Source organism: Lytechinus variegatus, chromosome 5 (assembly GCF_018143015.1).
Source record: "Lytechinus variegatus isolate NC3 chromosome 5, Lvar_3.0, whole genome shotgun sequence".
NCBI lineage: Eukaryota > Metazoa > Echinodermata > Echinoidea > Temnopleuroida > Toxopneustidae > Lytechinus > Lytechinus variegatus.
In genome coordinates, this window is record NC_054744.1 from 35,237,309 (window position 1) to 35,260,769 (window position 23,461).

The 23,461-nt window shown below is 33.0% G+C and overlaps 2 protein-coding genes across 7 annotated transcripts in view; one reads left to right on the plus strand and one right to left on the minus strand.

Annotated features, from left to right (window-relative positions):
* LOC121416013 (ADAMTS-like protein 5) overlaps positions 1-9,015 on the plus strand; it is a 43,962-nt gene extending 34,947 nt beyond the window's left edge. For all 3 annotated transcript variants that reach the window (XM_041609443.1, XM_041609442.1, XM_041609441.1), the window contains exons 6-13: positions 2,578-2,705; positions 3,116-3,239; positions 3,675-3,761; positions 4,706-4,869; positions 5,562-5,730; positions 6,490-6,633; positions 7,095-7,157; positions 7,838-9,015. In XM_041609443.1, the coding sequence (XP_041465377.1) occupies positions 2,578-2,705; positions 3,116-3,239; positions 3,675-3,761; positions 4,706-4,869; positions 5,562-5,730; positions 6,490-6,633; positions 7,095-7,157; positions 7,838-8,157 (1,199 nt within the window). In that variant the 3' untranslated portion in view covers positions 8,158-9,015. The remainder of the gene's footprint in view (positions 1-2,577; positions 2,706-3,115; positions 3,240-3,674; positions 3,762-4,705; positions 4,870-5,561; positions 5,731-6,489; positions 6,634-7,094; positions 7,158-7,837) is intronic.
* A 5,402-nt stretch (positions 9,016-14,417) lies between these two features.
* LOC121416014 (serine incorporator 5-like) overlaps positions 14,418-23,461 on the minus strand; it is a 35,197-nt gene continuing 26,153 nt past the window's right edge. For 2 of the 4 annotated variants that reach the window (XM_041609444.1, XM_041609446.1), the window contains exons 9-13: positions 20,565-20,607; positions 18,091-18,154; positions 17,404-17,530; positions 15,692-15,838; positions 14,418-14,764 (exon numbers count right to left, since the gene is read on the minus strand). In XM_041609444.1, coding sequence (XP_041465378.1) covers positions 14,713-14,764; positions 15,692-15,838; positions 17,404-17,530; positions 18,091-18,154; positions 20,565-20,607 — 433 coding nt within the window. In that variant the 3' untranslated portion in view covers positions 14,418-14,712. Of the gene's footprint in view, positions 14,765-15,641; positions 15,839-17,403; positions 17,531-18,090; positions 18,155-20,564; positions 20,608-21,327; positions 21,368-23,461 lie in introns of all 4 variants that reach the window. The other 2 variants (XM_041609447.1, XM_041609445.1) reach the window with 2 other exon arrangements.

Consider the following 23,461-nt stretch of genomic DNA (forward strand, 5'->3'; position numbering starts at 1 on the left):
CCAAATCAAGAAATGAACAAATTAAACAAACATAAACAACATCAACAAAGATGGAAAACATTCCCTGCAACAACACACCCAGTCGTAATATATGAAATAGCAACGTTAACAACTTTTATTTAGGTTTTTGCTTAAGAAATATATTATTTTTTATTATTTTGGGGGAACGGCAACCTATCTGTTTCCATGGCCACAGACGCAACGCCGTAATATGACTCAAAGCATTAGCCCACTTTCAATCACATGAAGTGTCGGATTTCTACGGATGTCTGCTATCATTTAAAATAACACCGTTTTTCTGTATCAGAAATCTAATTTCAAACATCCAAATGATCATTGTGTAAACAAATCTAGAAATGACAGGACTGCCGAGAATTTACAATTGAAACTGAAAGTATCTCATGAATATTGTGACATTTTATGTTAGCCTTTCTACTGCTAGTAAGAGGCTGTCTTTCGTTTTCAGAATTGCCTTTGACAGGAGAAGATATTAGACCTAATTCCGTTTCAGTTGCTTTTTTGCCTTTAAATTTGTTTTCAAGCAATGAATGATTAAAATGCAAAATGTCACGTAATGGAAAAGACCATTCGTATGGCCTGGATTTCATGTCCTCGCTCCTGCAGAAAAATAGAAACATAAGAATGCAGCTAAGTTAAAAGGGAAAGAAATAATTTGGCCATGTTTGGAAGTAGGTTAATCCATTTTGTGTTAAATTCTCATGAGCATTTTATTTCATTTTAGAGGAGTGCACAGCGGCAATCCATCAAGAATGTAAAAATGTTTTTAGACGGTGCGTATTAAACAAGCGACTACACAAACCTTTCAAAATGAAGTGAATACCTCTACCGGTGGATCGGAGGGGAAAGGGGTAATTGGGTATTATAATATGTCGAAATATTAAAGGACAAGTCTACCCCAACAAAAACTTGACTTGAATAAAAAGAGAAAAATTCAACAAGCATAACACTGAAAATTTCATCAAAACGGATGTAAAATAAGAAAGTTATGGCATTTTAAAGTTTCGCTTCATTTCACAAAACATGCAGTTATATGCACATCTCGGTCGGTACGCAAATGAGGAACTGATGACATCACTCACTCACTATTTCTTTTGTATTTTATTATATGAAATATGAAATATTTTTATTTTCTCGTCATTGTCATGTGAAATGAAGTTTCATTCCTCCCTGAACACGTAGAATTCCATTATTTTAACATTTTGTGCTTCAGGCAAGGATGTCCTAATCGTCAAATTCGTAAAAATTGAAATATTGTATAATTCAAACAATAAAAAAACAAAAGAAATAGTGAGTGAGTGACATCATCGACTCTCTGATTTGGATGAAACTGGCTATTTCATGTAACTATTTTGTTAAAAATAAGCGAAACTTTGAAATGTCATAACTTTCTTATTTCACATCCGATTTTGATGAAATGTTCAGCATTGTGCTTGTCTGATTTTTCTCTTTTGATTCAAATCAACATTTTTCTGTGAAGAGAAGACACAAAGGAAAATGATAAAGAGTACGAGATAAATCTGCAATTTCCATATAATTTTAGTCATTGCATCTCATTCGTCACCCTTTCTTTAACTAATGTGTGCTTTTCGACCCTCTCACGCTAACATTTGACCGTTATACTGACCGATAATGACAGGTCTATCTGCGTTCATGTACGTTTCATTACAACGTTCCTTCGAGAAATTGGGCCAAAAACAAAACAATGCAAAACGATACAAATATCACACTTAAACAAATAATCCAAATCATGAGCCACTTAACATGCTCCTATACTCTTTTGGAAATCTTATTTGAGTACACTTTATCAGAGGGAATAGAAGGGGGAAAGAACGAATTCGAGATTCTTAATCATCTGGTCTTGTGACCTTCCCCTTTCCCTTGATTCTGACTATAAGGAAGCACGAGAAACAATCATGGCAACTGGATATATTATATTCAGGTGAGATGTTTGCCAATTTGACCTGATCATTGTGATTAGAAAAGATAAAAATGGCAAGATGACGCAAACAGGAGTTCTCCATGGATTTGTCGACAATCACCTAACGTGCTCTGATTCACACTCCAGGAAAACCCATTCAATACTAATTACATATCATGTACATCAAGGACCTATCTGCTCAAAGAACTTTGATGCTTTCACCTGAGATAAAACCTATCCAGTACTAACTTACATGGTGGTGATGAATCTATATTTGTAAACACGCTCAGCATGAAACAAAATAAGAATGCATCTATTTATTAAAAAATATAGACCTATATACTGAAAAAGGATTACAGGATCAGAGGCAATGAGCATGATGAGAGTATATGTAGACTCATTCTTTGCAATCTTAGTTTTGTTTACCATATTATAGGTTGGTAAAAAATGAATCTACCAATATTGTTGGATAAGTTAATGCATGTAAAACGTATGTTTTTTTAACCACCAGTTCATAAACATGGTAAAAATTTATGAAATGCTTTTTTGTTGTACCCTGCCAAGCACGTTGATTACAAACATTATGAAAGTGTACCTCAACTAGACAATGTTTATCTTCATATCTAATTTTGCTACAGCTCAAGAGGAATGTGAGTTAGTATGTCATACATCCGATGGAGCCTACATGTATACATTTGGAAGAGTACTGGATGGAACGCGTTGCCGATTTGAGGATCGGGATATGTGTATCAATGGAAAATGTAATGTAAGTTGATGAAAATATAGAATTGCATTAGAGCACATAAGAACAATTATAAAAAAAAGGTGTCTGCATACCTAGATAAGCGAGATATAAATAGGGCCTAAATGAATATTTCATGGTTACCAGAGAGAGTTCTTTGAGTCTTACCCAGAGCTTCTAAAATAGCCCCAAATTATATTTACAAACCAACTCATGAACTCACCTGTTATATAAAAAGAGATTAATTTGTGATTGGATAAATGTCAAAAACAGAAAACAGATAACAAGAACAGACTACTTGGACAAATAATGCCCCTCAAAGAAAAAAAAAGTGCATTCTATGAAGAAAAATATGACAGGTATAATTATTGTGGCCCAACATAATGTTTTTTGGAGAATCTGTTCTTGATTTATTTTTGTCTCTATATTTTTAGAAAGTTGGATGTGACGGAGTATTATATTCCAATCTGACCAAGGATTCATGTGGTGTTTGTGGAGGGCTCAACGAGACATGCGGATATGTTAGAAATGTATATACAGATGAATATCCAGTAAAAGGTATGTATGTTAACTTTGTTTTATTTTATTGGAGAAAAAATATTCGAAATTGTAGTACAAATAAGATTTGATGATTTTGATCATAATTCACTTTTGGATGATTGTTACCGTCAACTGACAAACAGAAAAATATAAAATGAAATGCAGAACTGATTTAAAGAAAAGTGATGTTTCATGAACTAACAAGGTCAATCTCAAATTCGAAAATATGTATTTGAATTCAATAATAAAATCTATTAGGCCGCAATTCATATTACTAAAGCTTATAGTGGAGCTCAAGCAACAATTCAAGTGTAATGTGGAGTCATGCTCTCTAAATGTTACTCGGAAGACAAGAAGCATAAGATTTTTGTAAAAAAAAAATGCAAGATTGATTTAAACTGTAAAGGATTGAATATTGATTATAATTCCTGTATTCTTAATCTATTTTACCAGGTTATTACAGGTATAGTAAGATTGGGTCAATACCAGCTGGAGCTACCAACATCAGGATCAATGATAAAAGTGGACTCAATTATATAGGTAAGATTTTAAGAAGTATAGGACAAGAATGATCCCACCCATAATACCAGTCACATCAGTGAATGCGACTCCATGTCAACCAAATATTACCAATGATATATCATTGGTCACTTTAGAGTCAGTTTGTTTGGTATGACTGTAGCTTAATCAGACCACTAGCATACCTACGGGGGGGGGGGGGGGACTGCCCCCCTGACGAGTCACAACCCATACAAAACACATATCTCTGCCCCCCCTGACGAGTTGAATACCTATTTTGCCCCCCCCCCCTGTCAAGCCTGAAGATCTTTTTTTTTTTTTTTTTGCTTGTCAAATTTTTCGACCGGTTTTGCCCCCCCCCCTGTGGAAAATCCCAGGTACGCCACTGAATCAGACTAATGCTTACAATTAACCCAACAAGATAAACCCTTCAAATTATGTTGCAGAAGAGTATCATATGGTGGGCTTCATGAATGTATATTGCTTTTATCTTTTTATTGTATAATCAATGAGAATGAATTAAGAGAAGAATATCACTCCAATACGAGTAGATAATGACCATGTTACCAGTCACAAATTTGATAATATAATTTTGGATTTACAAGCACAATCTTATTCAATGAATTTCTACGTGGCTTGTAGTTTTAGCAATTGGAAACATCATATCGAGAATCGTATGTTACAATCGATCAGAAGAAAAAATTTATACATTTGACTATCAAATAATAGAATACCCTTTGTTTCAACACAAATATCAAAAAATGCCATCCAAAAAACTAATAATAATGTTCTCTAAAATGATATTTGTATGAATTTAATCAGTCACTATTGTTTGCATAATCTTGAAATTAAAATATATTCAAATGGATATTATTTTAAAAAAAAGGACTCCCATAATCAATATAATTATGTAAATTTTAAAGTTAAAAACATTCAAATTAAGTTTGTTTTCTTTATCTTCACAGCCATAAAGGACGAGTCCAATAATTTCATTTTGAATGGGGATTGGACCATTAGCTGGCCTGGAAGCTATGAAGCAGCTGGTACATCTATATTCTATGATAGAAAGAATGATGGATTGGAAAATGTGATAGCTGATGGACCTCTTAATAGTTCATTAAATCTTATGGTAGGTAACTACTTTAGACTTTGTTCATTGGAGAAGGGCAATAATAACATATTATGTTATGCAGGGCCGGTTAAAGGAGCAGTTTCCTAACTGAAGTATATAGCTACCCTGGGTAAATAAAACATTATTATTATTATCATCATTATTATTGTACACATTCATAATAAAACAAACGATTAATACTACCAATTCAATGTTTGTAATTAATATTATATAAATTGTCATTGTGATAAATTTACATTTTTTCTATAAATTCAACAATGTTGCAATCTGTTCACATTTTGAAGGATTCTGCCTTATTATATATGTCTTTGATTGAGACTATTGATGATGATGTATTGATTAAGTTTCATCACAGATTTGTATAAATTGAAATGGTAGTTTCTTATACTTAAAGAAATTACCCTGCATATCTTTTTATTATTTTCTGTACACCAAAACAAGTTGCCAACTCTGTTCTTTTATATGAGATGTGAAGGTACACGCCTCTCCTATTTGATTCTTTAATTTTATGTTTTCTTTGAATATTTCATGGTTAGAAACTAACTCAGGAGTAAATTACAATCAGTAGAAGGCATTTTTAATGCTTTCGGCTTTTTTTATTATGTATATGTAAAATTATAAATATTTTTAGTTTTTTAATCTAGTTAAATCACTGTAGGCTTTTATATTTCATTTTTATTACATTACAGATCATATTTCGTGAGCGCAACCCAGGTGTGGAGTATGAGTATTGGCTCCCACCCAAGACTAAAGATAATGAAGTACATAGTATCAACTATAACAATGAGATACAGATGCTTCCATTCTTACCAGAAGTATTAAAAGGAACACCAGAAAAGAAGAAATTTGGTACAATTGGTATGTTTCATCTCAGGACTGTACATAAGTAAAGTTAGGATGGAAGTGATTTATTCATCAATTTCCTTTTTCCAATTAGTTACTAATATTGTTGCTTTTATCCTTTCTCTCTACTCACTTAAATTAACTTTGTTATTCATTCAGATAGTTTTTTTAATTTGTTTGATTATTCGTTCCACTATTTTATTTTTCATTCATTCATGTGAAGGAGAATCAAAACTTCTTTCATATCCCTAAACATGTTCACAAATTATTCATGAGAGAGCCCATTTGGAAAATGAAACAGTCTTTCTAGTCACTTTTCAAATTTACAATTTCATAATAAATTCCAACTATTCACATTCAAGGGCTGATATATTTACGGATAACTTTTGTGAAGTTTTATTACAAAAAGCTAAAATGACAGCCTAAAGTTTTTCATGATACATCGTTAAACTATGACTGTTTGCCAAATAATTTCAACATTAAGGTGAAAAACTTTGTTCTAAACTATGTTTTACTAGCAATACTAACATCTTTACAATTAATTGTTCAGCCTCTGTGTGTGATGGAGAAACACATTTTGCTTGCAATTTGGCTTGCAATTATATCAAAATAGTTCATACGTTATGCAGAACTTTAACACATCCCATGTATGTTCTGAGCATTTTCAATAACCTTGATTACAAAATCTCATCATCCATACCATATTCTTATTTCCATTTTACTTTAATTATATTCTTACTGTCATATTCTTTCTTTCAACAACTATATGATCAGAATCAACAAATAAGAAGCAACTCCCTGAACGTGAAGAATCCATTCCGCCCGCCTCATCGCCAGCAGGCAACGAGAAAAGGCCGGCATTAAAGAGTTCTGATAAAAAGACTAAAAGAAAGAACAAAAACAATAATACTCGAAAAGGTGAGAAATCTATCAATACAGTCATGAATGCCTAGATTTTTGTTTTATCAAGGTAAGTTTGGTAAAAATTTGTATACATCCTTTAGTCATTCAAAAACAAATGCAACAAAAAGGAATAAATAAGATTAATGAAAGCTAATCCTCTGGGGTAATTCACAGCATACCTGAAGATAAAAAAGAGAAAGAGAGGGGGAGAGAAATGGTAATACCGTAACTGCCGAGCAAACATTAACAGATATTCAAAACATTTCTATGGAAATCAAGTTGTATGCAATGTGCTTTGACAATGTAGTCTTCAATAAAACCATACAATTACCAGGAACCCCCCCCAAAAAAAAAAATGTTGACAATGACACCCTGTTTACAACTTACTATAAACAAATCTTTCATATCATGATGATTAATTTTTTTCTTCAATGATATGCCTGTATATTTTCAATAATCAATACCCATTTTTTCAGAGAAATGCAGTAAATGCAAAAGGGTGAAAGGTCGATCGGTGCACTTTTGTAAAGGGTCCTATGGTGAGTACATACATTCTTAATTTCTAATATCAGAAGCAAGTGACAATTTTAAACATTTTGTTTCAATTTTAGATTCTCTTATATACATGTATATTGTGAAAAAAAATGAAGAGAACTATTGTAGGCATAGCTTCAATCAAGGTTCCCCAAAGCTATCTACCCTTTGGAAAAATTGGTGATGCTGAAAAAATATCTCTGCCGGTAATAGAACTTGGGCCCCCAGCTTTGAACGCCGGTGCCTTAACCACTAGACCACAGAGACGGGTTAGTGACTAGGGTGACCCCATTCTGATTGACCATCAGATAAACAGATTCTAGACACCACCATTCTCTTTATTCATTTCTTTCACTACATATTTAAATACAAGAGTTGCCAATAACTGTTGTACATGTATAATTTCTCACATAAACACACACATATATATATTTATCATCTACATGTACAATCCTGAGATCGTTTATTCATGTTTCACTTTGGTTAAAGTCAAGTCCTCCTACAAGTTATATCAGTTGAGGAGAAGTTGACTTTAGAAACTGTATGATTTGTATGAATTTATCGATTGATGTTTGTTATTGATGCCATTTTTCATTGCATCCAAGGTGGGTATGTGCACAATATGAATGGCCTATACTGTTTTCATTATTATAACAAAACATTTAATATTTCATCTGAATTCCAGCAATCTTATTTGAAGTCGTCGGCCAGGCAACCATCGATGGCGAAACACGATACGACGTCGCCATCGAGGAGAGCTTCAAAAACCAGATGCAACTTAACCATCGGGAGTACTTATGGGTTACCAACTCATGCCCCTGCCCTAAGCTACGAACAGGTGGTCGATATATCGCAACCGGTGATCGAGTCACGGACTTAGAGTCAGGCGAGAGCAGATTAACTTTAGAGCGGGAAAACTTGGTTGTCAAGTACAAAGCAGGATTGAGAGAATCTTGGAATCGATTGCAAAGGAAAGAAGAATCCATTTGCTCTAAATATCTCTGAAAATTATTGGGAATAAAACTGTTACATGCTGCTTTGATTTGATTGAAAAAAAATTGTACTTCTTGTTGACGTGCTTTAACATAACATGGAGAGACTACCATTTGATGTGCCCCTTCCAAACAATTAAAATGGCTTTTTTGTTTTTTCTCTTCTATCTTCTGGTATGCAATAGCCTTTATATCATGAGGTAGATCAATACATATGGCTTACCAATGTAGGAAATACCTTTTAAAATAGAGGCATTTGCTACAAGTAATATTTTGAATTCATTACCAACCTGTGTTAAAAGCATAAATGCACAAGGTTATGAAATTCCAAAAGCTTCTTGAACAGATGAAAATTGGTGCTAACATCCCAGGATGGTTTCAAATCATTACTTTGAAAAGAATTTGCTGATTTTTTTTAAATATTCAAATAGTAGCGAGTTTCAAATAATAGATTTTTTTTTCTATTTGAGAAACCTAAGCTGAACTCATATGTTCACATGAAAATAATCAGGAAACTCTCATTAGGAAAACAGACATAAGGAAATGTCAGCAATATTGGGAAAAAAAATCCATGGATAATCTTCTGAATTGATGAATTTACATAAATCAAGTACATGTAATTATTAGTTTCATTGAAAACACATAAAGAATGGAAGTTAAACAAATTACCTTAAGTTTAAATTCTGTATTTAATAAATCACTTGATTATAGTAATCATAATGCGTAGATAAATAATTGCTATACATAAAATATAAAAATTTCCATCACCATACACTTGTGCAACTGGCGTGAAGTACTATTATTCTCAGACAAATATGTAATTGTTTCATAATTCACCTCCAAAATATGAAATATAAATTATGCAACATAACGGATTTGTAGCTTTGTTTTAAAAAATGTTTGAAAAAGAAATATATAAAAAATTAAGGGATTTCTCTTTTAAAAGATCATAAATTTACATCATGAATTCATTAAAATATCTGATAATCATGAATAAGTACAGTGCACAAAAATGCCAACACGAGAGCACTCGGATATACTGCAGAGCTCAACACAAAGATCACAAATCAGGTGCAAGTTTCAAATGGCAATTCTGATTGGATATTAGTTGTAATGTTGACCAACAAGCCCATGCAATAATGATCTTGAATTAGTCTGCATACAGACTAAAATTTGACACTTTAACCAAATATAACGGCCCGAATTCACAAACATTGTTTTGAAAACCCACGGTTGAGTCCATGGTTTATGCGGATGTTCTGTATAAATTACACTTAATTTAGCGCGTATATGGTGCGTGTATCAGAAATTCAAATTCTGATGTGCGCTTTTGTCAGTGCGCAAATTTTACGCCTGTTACCATGGTTAGATACGCTCTTTTATTAATGAATCCACTGTATTTATTCATGAGTCCACTCTTCAAACAGTGGACTCATGAATGAAATAGCGTAGATAACCATGGTAACAGGCGTCAATTTGGCACATTGTGACAAAAGCGTGCATCAAAGTTTGACCATTTTTCATACACGATCGAGCCAGATACGTGCTAAATTAAGCGTAATTTATACAAGAATTCTGCATTAACCATGGACTCAACCGTGGGTTTTCAAAACCACCTTTGTGAATTCGGGCCACTATGTTTATAATGAATACTCCCTGTCTGAGGTACACGCAGCTACAACACAAAGTGAATCTAGTCTCACTATTTCAGACTCTACATTATACACTCAGCGAATAGAGAAAACCTAAGGTCTGTGCCTGCAGACTAATGTTGACTGGCCATGTCACTGACCACCTTGTAATCAATTGGGAATTGTTGTGGTTTGGGGGGGGGGCAGATGAGTTCAAAATGACTCATAACCTTGCTACTTTGAGTATTTTGAGCTGTGTTCTTGAAAGCCTAACATACAACACATTGGATAAATCCTGAATTCATTAGTTCATGGTGACATATCAAGCATCATGAATCTTTAAAAAAAACATCACCACCTTCACTAAATGCAAAAGGTCACTAAAATAGGCGAGTATGGATAATACAGGGACAATTTTTCCAAACTTCAAACTAAAACCATTGACTTCCACTGTAAAACACAATTATAGCAATTATAATACCTGTACGTTATAAGGATATGTGCCTATTGTTTATAACTTTTGACTTGTATATAAGAGGTGTACAGATTTCTATACTTGTTATTTTGTATTACAGTTTTGTGAATTGTACATATGTTTTCAATAAAATATCAGAATTTACTGACATAAGACTTCAATAATATTTGATTTCACGTGCAAGATTGACATCAGACAGGTTAGAGAGTTCCAACAGTAGTAAAATGCTGTTATCACCATACCTTAGTTATACTTATAATAATATCTTGGTTTAATTGAAGACATTTATGTCGAAGCGTTGTTTTGATTACTATACAAAGTTACAGGGAAAATGTTCCGACAAATGAGTTGTCTGATCCATTGTTATAACCAAAATTGCCACTGTGAGATTTACATTCTACGTGACTAAATTTCTTTCAAGCTTTCACTATTCTGTTTTTCTTATTCCCCCCACCTTTTTCTACAGATTCTTTTTTTTCAGACAAGATGCATTATACATGATTTTTTTTACATACAATAATCACTCTGCATTGGATAAAAAGAAATTTCACAGAGACATATAACAACATATAATACAAATAAAATACAAAATAGAATAATGTGTAGTACAATGAGTACATATTTCAATTTTTTATACCAGTAGTAACACAATATTTGCACAATTCATTTTGATTTTCTAATGTCCTAATAAATGTAGAACATATTTATGAGAAGCCCCAGATGGAGGGGGAAGATAATGCATACTTGGAATATTTAAGAGAAAAAAAGGGAGAACTTAATGAGAGAGATATTGGGAGTGTATAAGAAATTAAAACAAAATAAATAAAAAGAGAGAAAGAGACCAAGATATAGTAAGGAAAATACTGGTAGAAAGACCCCCCCAAAAAAAAAAGAGAAAGCAAGAAAGAAAGAGAGAGAGAGAAGGAAGGTGATGACAGACTGAGAAAGAGTAAGGAAAAAAAAGGAAAACTCCTATTTGGAAACCAACATCTTTACTAAGCGATAATAAAACCTTACAATGCCCTTGAAAAGACCCTGCTCATTTCATTTTACCCTTTCTCTTCCAAAACATCTTGAAATTTCAGAATCCCATACCATTTTATTTTAGAAATTCATCACTTTATGCAGCAGAGAGAGGTCTTTGAACAAAAACTAGCTCTATTATTAAACCTGTGTCACTTTTGCAGAATGTACAATGTCTAGAAGTTCAAAGACAACTGCACTTCACAGCTTCACAATACATGAGGAAATAATACAAAACATAGTTCACATACGTAAAGCAGAACCATGTCTAAACACATTTACACGTACCCATATAATGAGTAACTATATACTAGTATACGCTTGGCGATAAATAGGAATACAACAGCTTCACAAAGTAAATAAATGTAACTTCAGCTTTGGTACATACATGTATGACAACAATCTAACATCTACTTTCTTTAGTGTAATACTTTTCCATTATAATGTTATTACATGAATACAAGGTTAATTATACAATTAGTGATATCAAAATAACTTGGTATACACAACACAAACAAGACAATGTTATTAAACAAAAGTAGCTTTCGTGAAATATGAAGAAAGATGGGGTCTGTGAAAAACTGAATTACATTCCTGTTCATCCACATGTTATTTTTTTTATTAAAATCACTTTAAGTTGCTTTCACAAGTTCCTCAATGTTTCACTGTCACTGCAATTTTTCTTACATTGTTGGCCATTTCTAATCCACTGCATAAAATAAAAACCAAACTATTATTCAGCCAAGCAACTTGCTTCCATTTCAGTTAGGACAATTTAGTGTTAGGATAAAAAAAAGCAAGCCTTACATTTACTTTACGAGCAGAAAATACATGTAAGTATTGAGGGAAATTATTAACATCCAGCAAGTATATATACATCAGTGTTTTAGTCCTGTTAGCATTGATATAATTATATCATTTAGATCTGGAATCAAAGGAAAATCCCAAGTGAAAGACTACTGTATTTGAGGTATGAACCATGATTCTAAAATAGAAAATATGAGGAGAAAATATGAAGTTACACCACAGAGTCAATAAAAGATATACGATCCTCAAGATCTTCCCTAAAATGAGTTGGAAGTGAAGGGAAACCTATCAAAAATATGAAGTATTAAAATACATGTAGTAGACAATGACATTAGCATCTTGTCTTTTCAATTTCATTGTGAACATAGTGATCAACAAATAAGGTAGTATATCAATGTCTGATAATTAATTTATATACAATTCTCATTAACAGGCTAAGATCACAGTGAAATAAATACAGAAAAATTGCATGCATATAACTGTTGATATTATTCACACACATGATTCATTAGAATTAAAATTTCGATCTCATTCAATATCAATCTATTTCAATCATAAACCCAAGGCAAGTTTTGAGTCCTCATACAGGTGGTTGGTACCCTCAATCTCAATGAAGATATTCACATCGATAAAAGAACAAAACATAACAAAAATAAATGATTACCATTGATTCCATAAAAAAGGATCAAAGTGTGTAATTAAGGCAGCATCTGTTCACAAAAGACTTCAATGGCATTAGAAAAATTAAGTACATGGCATACATGTATGATGTAGGTAGACTTTTAAGTACAAGTACTTATTAACAGAGTAACAGTATTAACCAATACATCATAAATCACATTTTAAATAGTTCTGATATTCAAGTACAACAGCACCCATAGTACAAGTAAAAAAAAAGGACTGTTCATAGAGAAGATCTGTATTGTTCCACTATGCTCTCAATTCACCTAGAGCATAACCAAGCAGGCAAGATTCTTTGTAACAGGTCAAATTGTACATTTGGGCTTTAAAATTCAATTACTATTTCGACTCATTTAAAAAGAGAGACTCTCCTTCGACCCCATTTAAAACATGAAGTCAAAAGTAAGATGCACATCATTTCAAGGTTGAGACCTTTTTATTTCTTTTTATTTTTTTTATTTCTCATGCTCGAGAGAACCTGAAACTTTTAACACTTGTTTTCTTTTTGTTTCCCTATCTTGAAAATTGTCTACACAGAGTCATGTATTATATGAGTTTGAGCTGATATATTTCTTTTGAAAAGTTTTATAATTTCTAAGCGTAAGGATCTGGAAACCTTAACATTTGGACTGGCATTTGCATCCTTCATTACTACATAACAACACCTTTCTGAAATGTGTAAAAATCCACCAAAAGGGAGCAAGAAATATTGAAACAAGGTGGAGAATACATAATCTGATTTTTAAAAATAATGAATTAACAAAACTGATAACAAATTCTGATCACTGAAAGAAAAAAAACACCAACTTCCATTCTTGTCTCAATCCTTAATAATGAAATATATTTCCCAGTAAAATTAAGTGTAGGAAACTTATTTGCAAGTATCATATTAAGAAATGAATGTGATGCAAGAATCAATGAAATCATCTTGACGTTAATTTGACATGTCTTAGATTGTACATGATGAAGTTAACGGTATGAGAAATTACCTTAATACCTCACATGATCAATCACGGATTTTATCATTAAATACTCGCATCCCAAAATTCAGAAATTTCTTGTAACACAAAGGTTAGCGATTAATCATACGCTTGACTTTGACAAATAATGGTACATTTTCGTCAAAGCAATCAACGAAAACAAATTGTCCTAAATGATTGCTAGGATTTGTTTTGCGGGGCCCAGGACCTGATATCACATATTTGCAATCAATTGCATAATGGCCAATTAGAGCCATTGCTGTGTGTGTATTTTTTTTTCACAAGACAGAGCACTACCGGATTCAAATAATTTTTTCCACTCAAATTTGAAATTGATGATCATCACAAGCCTTTTAAAGATAAATTTCCAGTATTGGTAACGATCTCAAAATGACTTTTTACAGAATCTAATATAATGACCATCCAAGTGTCTGTTTGTATGAATAAAAAATATGTGCCAAAGGATTCTGGAAGAAATTGTGTAATTACTGAGAAATAAGCAAAATAAGCACGGATTCGGTCACTTCCGTCTGGTCTTTATTCCAGCAATAATATTACACTGTCCCACGGGTGCCTATCTGTGTTGGTGATATTCAGTGTGAACATTTTTCAGCATAGATTTCAAGATTTCACAAAGTTCAGTTTATGTAACTGTACCAGATCTAGACCTTCGATGATATACTGACAATTAAGCCTGGTTTTACAGACTTTCTCATGAAATCAGTGTTTACTGCAACTACTGGTGTTTCTCTCAAAGTTACTGAGACAAGAAGACACTTTCATCATAAAAAATCCAAAAAACATCTGTTTTCTCTGTCATTACTGAAATACTTCCTACATGTATTTATGAAAGTTCAACTACATTTATCGAGAACAAACATTTATTTTGGGGGGACTCTGGTGACAAGCTTCTCTAGTGGTGTACCATACAGAGGTCATTGCCTAAGTTCTGGTAAGAGGCTGTAAAGAAATCACAGTGGTGTACTCCTCTGACGATCTCTTCTCCTTCGTCTTCTTGATCTCCTAGAAACATCAACGACAAAATTAAATGTTTTTATGAAAATATTTTTACAAGAGTTATTTCAACTGCAGAACCAGGTTCAAATATCTTTCTTGATTTCTCAGAACTTGATTCCCAAAAGAAATACAAATGAAAATGAAATATATAAAAAAAAAAGATTTTCAAAAATTTTCATCACTAGGTCTCTGCCTCTCTCTCACTCTTTCTGGCAATATCTCTATCTCACTCTTAAAATTTGGCCATTTAAACATTCCCACAATATAATGCAAGAAATAAGAACACAGAACGATTCCCTCATGTTGGCTTACGGATCCAACATACATGTAGTCATGTCTGTGTAAAAATCTCATGCAATACCAAGAACCACCAATAGATACTGTAAATATGCAATAGATGAATATCCCTTTACTTTAATAAAGAAAACATTCTAACCAATACTTAGATAAGGTCTAGTGAAAAATAAAAGGTAAATGTTATTGACAAAGATAAAAAGTAAATTTTATTGCCAAAGAATAAAAGTAAATGTTATTTATATGTAAGCCAACTTAAAGCCACGGTTTAAACAAGAATCACTTATACTAAATATATAGCATTCATTGAATATTTTATTTGTATGACAGAATATAGATTTTCTTGCTTGCATATGATTTGAATTAAGATGAACATGAGAAATGAAGGCAAACTACATGAAAAAAATAGAAGAAAAAGAAAATGATGGTAAAAGCTAGTTGAAACAATTACCAATGTAATGAATGTAAAGATAATATCATTTAACAGATCAGTATGATTTTGTCTACCTTTACTGCATACCAAGACTAAAGAATTTTAGAAGATGGGTAAAATTAATGGATGAATGAAATGATTAGTGTATCTACTCACATGGGAGAAGTACATGAGCAATGTAGTGCATGCATATTACTCTAAACTACCTATTAGACCGTTGATCAGGATCAGTCCGACACAGGATGATGATGATCTTGAGGCCATACAGGAGGGCACACACCCAGGCCGAAACAAGACGTACCCAGAACGGCGGCCATGTTCGGTGAAGGTTCTCCAATGTGGCACTCTCAGGACTATTAAAGAACAAATAAACCACAAAATATAAGTGACAATGATAGTGGGTAGGTTGCTATTAGGTTATTGGTATTCAAGCAAATGAACATTAAGTTTGACATAAACTTCAATGATTGACTTGTACATGTCGAAAGAAAGTGTATACCTACGCACTGCTTACACACATTTAACTCTATGAACAAGGTGGATGTTTCACAAAGCTGTTCGCAACTTACTAGTGACTTTACGAGTGACTGGTGACCAACTCTTAGGAATAAATCCCTTAATCAACACTTTTGGAAATCTGATGTGTATCTTTTACCACAAGAAAGGATCAGCAGTCGTTCGTAAAGTCGCTCATAATTTATAAAGAGCTTTATGGAACATCTACCTGGTTTTGAATGCTTACATATTGAAACCAAGTCACATGGTCCTGCCTCTCAGGCTCTCAAACAAGCATTTTTTTTTCTAGGCAAACACATTTGTTCTATTTTCTTTTAGTTAACTTAGCCAAAGTCACTTTTGTTTATCTCAGTCCCTAAGTATCCTTCTTTTATTTAATGTATCATTGTGATCAACACTGCAATCTCTGTGATAGAATTGATTCTGTTATATTAACATTATTTTGTTATTTTGTGAAGAAAAATCTCAAATTTCAATCTCAACTTTAATGCATCAAGGTAACATCAAAGTTTAAGAACAAGCTTTAATTCAGTTTTTGCTTTAACCCTATCTAGGCCGGGGTATTTTGGGAGTTCATATGGCTGGGGGGCCTCCCAGGCCCCCCCTAAGATCTCGGCCGTCGACCACGCGATTGCGCCGAAAATTGGCACACGGGTTGCCTGGGACATAATCTACAAGATTGTATAGTAATTTATTTCATGCGATATCAAATTATTTTCTTATACTGTATTTTATTGTTTTTTTGCAATTTCTTATGTATTTCCATGTTTTCTGACCTTTTGTTTTTCATTGTTTTTTTCAATGAAATTTGTTGGGGACTCTTCTGTGATCATAAAAAGCAGAAAATAAATACATTTAGACCAGCAAAACTAAAAATAATCATACATTTATGAATTTTGGTTGAAAACACAATTTGCATTGACTTTGTACACGAAATCACGTTTTTGAGCAATTTTCGGTCTGACATGCACTTACATAATGTTGCGTAATTTCGGAACCACATACCCGGGTGACGCAAAGTTGGTCTCAAAAGTTGCGCAAGACTTGAAAGTAAAAAGTCAGCGAGTGGCGCGGTCAAAAAATTTCGCACGGCGAAAATATTGTGCGATTTGTTGAGGGGGGGGCCTCCGAGGCCCCCCCCCCCGGCCTAGATAGGGTTAAACAATCAGCGATCTACTGGATAGCAACTATGTGACAAAATACAGGTTTTATTAATGAACCCTGCAACAAACAGACTCTCAATATCTTTGAAAAAAATATTATAAAAACAACTTGCCACTTTTTTACAGCAATCTATGAAACCATATATATATATATATGAACAAGAAAAATGTACAAAATTAAATAACAATGATAGATAATTCTCTCAATTATTTGATTCTTTTCAAACTGATGAACTCACCTATACCAGTTAGTGAATGTCATCATAGTATAGAGTGATGCCAACAGGAATGTTATGTGGAAGAATGAGTAGTTATAAATGGTTTTCTCCTCTTCATTAGCAATTACACCCCATCCGCGACGGTGACCTGAAAAAAAAACCGCCACATTGTTTTTAAGCGACTGAATTATGTTGCAGAGGTAATACAATTGAACAGTTCATGGTAAATATGTTTTAGTCAGATGAAGGTATTGTATTTGCAAATTGCAAAGAGCCTGAATTAATTTCCTTACAAACAAACAGCTCAACATGGTAGAAACACTAATGGAAGATAATGAGCATCTTTGATCATTTCAGAATTAGAATAGAGAGAAATTTCTCGGCTTATTCTCTACCATACATGAAGATTAGTGATTTTATTGTCATATTTGTCAGTTGTTCATAAGTATATCCACAGTCAATTCATTTGTTTTAATACACAAGAAGCTGCATACTGATCACCTCATTGGATCAAATTAAAAACTAAAGAAGAGTATGGGATGTGAGATGTGATCTACATGTAGTGTTTTGGTAACTTTTGCAATGCTTTAGCAACTAGATTTGAGTACATGTATCTCTAAATAGCCAATCTGAAAGTCAGTTAATACATGATCTCATGTTTTGAAAATAAACCAATCAGAATGACTGTTATATCATAATTTCACTTACCATCAATTTCATCCTCATGGATTTCATTATGACAGCAGCACCAAAAGTTTTTGTTGGCATTGCCCTTCAAAGAAATACAAATGGAAAATATTCATTACACATATTTGTACATGTACATACAAATCTTTGTTTCAATTCCTCCTTTAGAAGATTGGATTTGTTTTTTTATACTGTCTGCATTTTAGTATTATATTTTTCTAAACTAGACAAGCTAAAAAGCTTTGTCCTAAGTCACATCCACTACACCTTATGGATTTCATTTGTTTTCTGATCATCTTCTTTGAAGGCATATTCAGAAATTGAATGATATGAAAGGAGAAAACACTAGCTGGCTCAGACTTTTGTTATGGTATCTAATTCTTAGTGTTATAATTATCTATGTACAACCTATAAATTAATATAGTCCCCATCAGGTACAAAAAATAAGTTTAAATATAGAAAAGGCAAAATTAAAACAAATATTAAACTAATTTCTCTATAGTAACTATTCAAACAAGAATGAGCAATCGTGAGACTAGGTGACTTTATGTGGTCACTGGAAATAATGACAATGCAAATAAGAATTAGTATGTGCTATAAGATATAGGACTTGCAAAAAAATGATTGGAAATCCACTCTTATTTATTAAAGTGTGAAAATCCACTTTAATTTACGAGTGTTAAAAGCACTACACACATAATACATCAAAGTTTTGCACCGTTTTGAATCTGATTTTAATGCAGCTGAATCAAAAGAGAGATCCTTTGCAATTGACTCCTTTACTAAATTTTTTCCCTATTAACATGAAAGGAATGTGCAAATTCACAATATGTATTTCCACCTTCCTATAACAGCAGTTCCCATTTATGAACTTAACAGGTAGAAAACCCATTCAATTGTCAAATACAACTTGCGAGTTGCGACTTTATCATTGTTTCCTGTTCGACTAAATAAAAAGGTGTACATTAGAATCCAATCAATATGAAAGTCAATAAAGGAATATTGAAAAAAATAATATCAGAGAGCATAGTATAAATGACCACTTTTGATTTTGTGTTTAAATCATGCCTCCCTTAAAGCTATATAGATTTAGAAATATTAAGCACTGCAAGATATGAAAGAGAGATAGATAAAAGAACTAATGATGCAGTCACATATATTAATGAGATACAACCACAAACAAACACACTGCACTGTATCCATGTGTTGTCATGATGTGAAGCTCATGAAACTGATACAACATGACCAAAAAGACAAAAGACAATGAGTCAAAAAAGACTTTATTTGTCCTTAATCAGGTAGTGGGCGGGGGGGGGGGGATTCTCACTCTACCTAGTCCTCAGTCCCAATTGGCAACAACATTGCCTGAGATGTTACCTATAATCCATATTTAACTTTATTTTGAATAATTTGATTTCATGTATTAGGTAATAAATTCATTATGCCCAATTTATGTGTAAACAGACATGCTATTCTAAATGTGTTCATTTGATGTTGTAAATACAGGTGAACTTGAAAATTACCATGTTATCATATGTAATACTTGATCCTGAATATGCGCATGCGCATGCGCATGCCCCTGCCCCCCCCCCCTTGCTAAAACAAATTAAAACTAGCCCAAGCTAACTACGGTACCTGTAGGGCATCACACACTGTAAGACTGAAATTTTGGAAGAAACAGCATTTTTCATATTTACGTATAATGCAAACATACATTATCTTCCTTTTATTGGCAGTAATGTCTTAAAATTTGTAGCTAATCGCATGATTGTTATGACTTCATTACAATTTCGAATTGAACTTGCGTTAACTAATTAAAACTTTCAAGAGGAATGAAATTGCCACTTTCAATTAGGTATACATAACTAGTCAGAAATTTGTAGGGAAGTTCATTCCATGTTTCAATTTTTTCATCAAATGTAACAACACTTGACCTTGAATTCCTGATTGTATTAAGGTCTAAATAAGAAAAAAAAATAAATGAAAAATAGAGGGGGCAAGGCATGGCATCAAATTAAATGGCTGTTGTCAATAGAAGCAAAAATAATCATTTAGCTGAAAACACATTTTGTATCAACTTTGTACCTGTATGAAATCATATTTTTAGCACTTTTGGGTCTGACATGCACTTACATAATGTCTTGCCTACCCAGGCTTTGCAAACTTAGTCTCAAAAGTTGCGCTAGACTTGAAAGTGAAAAGTTAGCGACCGACCGGGTAAAAAAAAATTGCATGGCAGATTTATCACGAAAAATGATGAGAGGGTCGATATGGCCCCCCTGGCCTGGGAGTACTAGGGTTATGAGTAGACCTTGTACATTTCATTTACATCAAATCTCTAAGTTCTAAATACAACTTCTGAAATAAATAGATGATCACAAAATAAATAGATCATGCAATACACATAGACCTACTGTGCTCGCACTAATAACATCAGAAAGAATACACTGTAATACTGAACTTAGAATCACACAACTCATAAACCCAACACTCACTTCTTCCTCAGGACTAGGTGCAGTAGATGTTGAAGACATTATGCTGCAAATCATAGTGATGATCAAAACATGCATGTAAGCAAAAGCAAAGAATAGGAGAAAGCATGCAGAAAATAAAGAAAAAAGAAAAAAATTATCATTTCCAGTAACAAATCATGAATGAACAAACTGAACTGCATGTATATACATGAGGCATATATATTACACTCATCCTCACAGTGCATAATTAATTTCCAGCTTGTCAGAAATAATATTTTTTCAGAATGGAATGTGTGTCCCACCTCTTTCATGAACATTGAATAAATAAGCACTGATTTTGTAATACGGAAAGGACTTTTTTTATACTGATCCTTACATATTAAAATGAAATAAAAATAAATCACATAATATAGAATAAAAAAGAAACTAGTCTATAATCCAATTCAAGTACATGAACCTCAGTCTGATGTTCCACCAATTAATGAAAATGATAGACCTTTAATAATTTCCAGGCAAAAATCCCTGGTTTATTGAAACACATTAGAGCAGTCTGAAATTCCAGGGGCTGTATTTTTCCTCCTAATTGAAACAGCAAATTGGAACTTGTGCTAAACTTGTTTTAAGTCTAAATTGTTAATTGAAGTGTCAATTGGAGTCTGCACCAGGAGACTATGTCATCCTAGAAATAATAAGTCATTGTCATGCAGATTGAAGGATGAGTGCACAATGGTAAATAGATCTCTATGTTGATGAGAATAAAACATGTAGGAGACCTCATGTTTACCTGTGTTTGAAGAGGTCTAGGTGTATTGGTCATCATATAGCTGGAAGAACATGCAATCCAATTAATCATTCTCAATAAATATTTTGAATCTTGTATGAAATAGTCAACTATTTTTTCTTTACCAATACACTTCATGAGCCATGAATAATAATAAACAAGGGTTCCCGATACTAAAAACACATTTACCCTATTGATCTAGAACTAATAAAAGCATAGCTTTAAAGAAGTGATACAGAAAGTAACTGTACATGAAATTTATCAAGTTTATCAACAGCTTGGAAGGGGGGGGGGGTGAAACTGTGGAAGGTACATTTACATTAATTAGGGAAGCAGAGTAGAGATAGAGGCAATGACCAATCCCCCCCCCTGCCCCTTGTGGTAAAACTTGAAAGGTAGCAGATAAAAATTGTGCAATTCATGTTTGTAATACACTTAAAGATTATCTGCATTTTTGTTTTTGCTGTGGGAGGGGGTTGCTTTTGTTTCTTATTTTGGGTGCTTTTGCAATTGGCATGAGAAATCAACTGATCAGTGATGGGTTGGGTTAGCATGAGATAAAGCACTGTGTTATTAAACTTTTAAAACAGATAATCTACCAATTCTTTTTTGTAAATACATATACATGTAGTCCTATAGGAAGACTTATGTACATGTACTATAATTTCATTTGATTCGATCACCTTTAAATAAATCTCAAGTTGAATATACATGTACATGTATGTACACAGACTTACTCTCATAGTCAACATAGTTGACATAACACTTAAATGAGCTACATGATCATGCAAATCACCACCTTAGTATCATCTATTTTCCCAGGGTAGTATGAAAATAATCTTGGTCACGGGGCCCGTAACACAAAGCTTAACAATCTCGTAGAACATTCTTTTAAGCAGTTATTGCATTGCCTAAAACATACAATAGATCGCAAAACTCAAGCATACAATCAATCATTAACCATTGTGTTACGGGACCATGGTAATGCTAAAGTAAGCAATCGATTAAGGAGCTAATTTTAAGATTGATTACACTAATCTGTGTGTGTGCAATTAATCATACCATCAGCTGTTCTATTAATCACATTGCTTTACGTTGCAGGGATCATATCTCAGTTTACAATACTGATTAAAAGATGACAAGTACTTCCTGATATCCAGCTATTGAAAGCAAAGGTGTCAATATGAGATCATAGTTTTGTACACTATGCAATATGCATGTACACATTGTACGTAAACACTTGATGTAAACAAACAGAAAATGTACTATTACTATTGGTATTAATGACTTTGAAGAAATCTATCCAGGAATCAATGAGCATTAGAATCACTTTAAGAAAATAAAGCAAGTACAATGCCTTGAATTAATTTCTGGTTTTACAAGGTTTCAATGGCACTTTGATGATCTGTAATAGAGATAATAGAAACAAATTCTTTGCGGTTTCTGTAGAACAATATCTTAACAGATGATAAAGCTCATTGCAGTAACCATCAACGTTCATTGAGAGTTCAAAGGTCCTATTATTAATCAATACCCTCCGTGAAATAAATAGAACTCAATATTTCTGTATTTTTACAGGATTCATTTATACATATTAGAAAGTGCATATTTCTCTTCGAAAATAGAGACCTGTACAAATACAGACTACTATTACTTTTTTTTAATAAGATTTTGCTATCAACCCCACCCCTCGTCATTTCCTGTTTCCATATGTCCTCTTTCTGCTACATTATTCCTCTTTTTCTTCTTCTTTCCCACACATGTTAATTTCATCTTTATAGAGTGTAGTGGTTTCATGGTACACCATGTAATCTTTCGTGGGCATATGTTGGTCCTGAAAAGGATCACCCAAACTCGACGTTTTGAAAAGTCTTCAGAAGACAACAAGTACACACTTGTTGAAACATCAATTTTGGGTGGTCCTTTCAGGACCAAAATATGCCCACTAAAGAAGACATGGTGTACTGTGAAACCGCTATACTCTACTTCCTCACCATGAACACCTTCAGAAGTTTCTTCATCATTAAAATCTTATTATAATGTCAGTGGAAACCAAATGCCCATCCAACTATCTTTATTCATGACTTCATATCATTATCATATCTTACTTCCTGTATTCCAATGACATATTCCATAT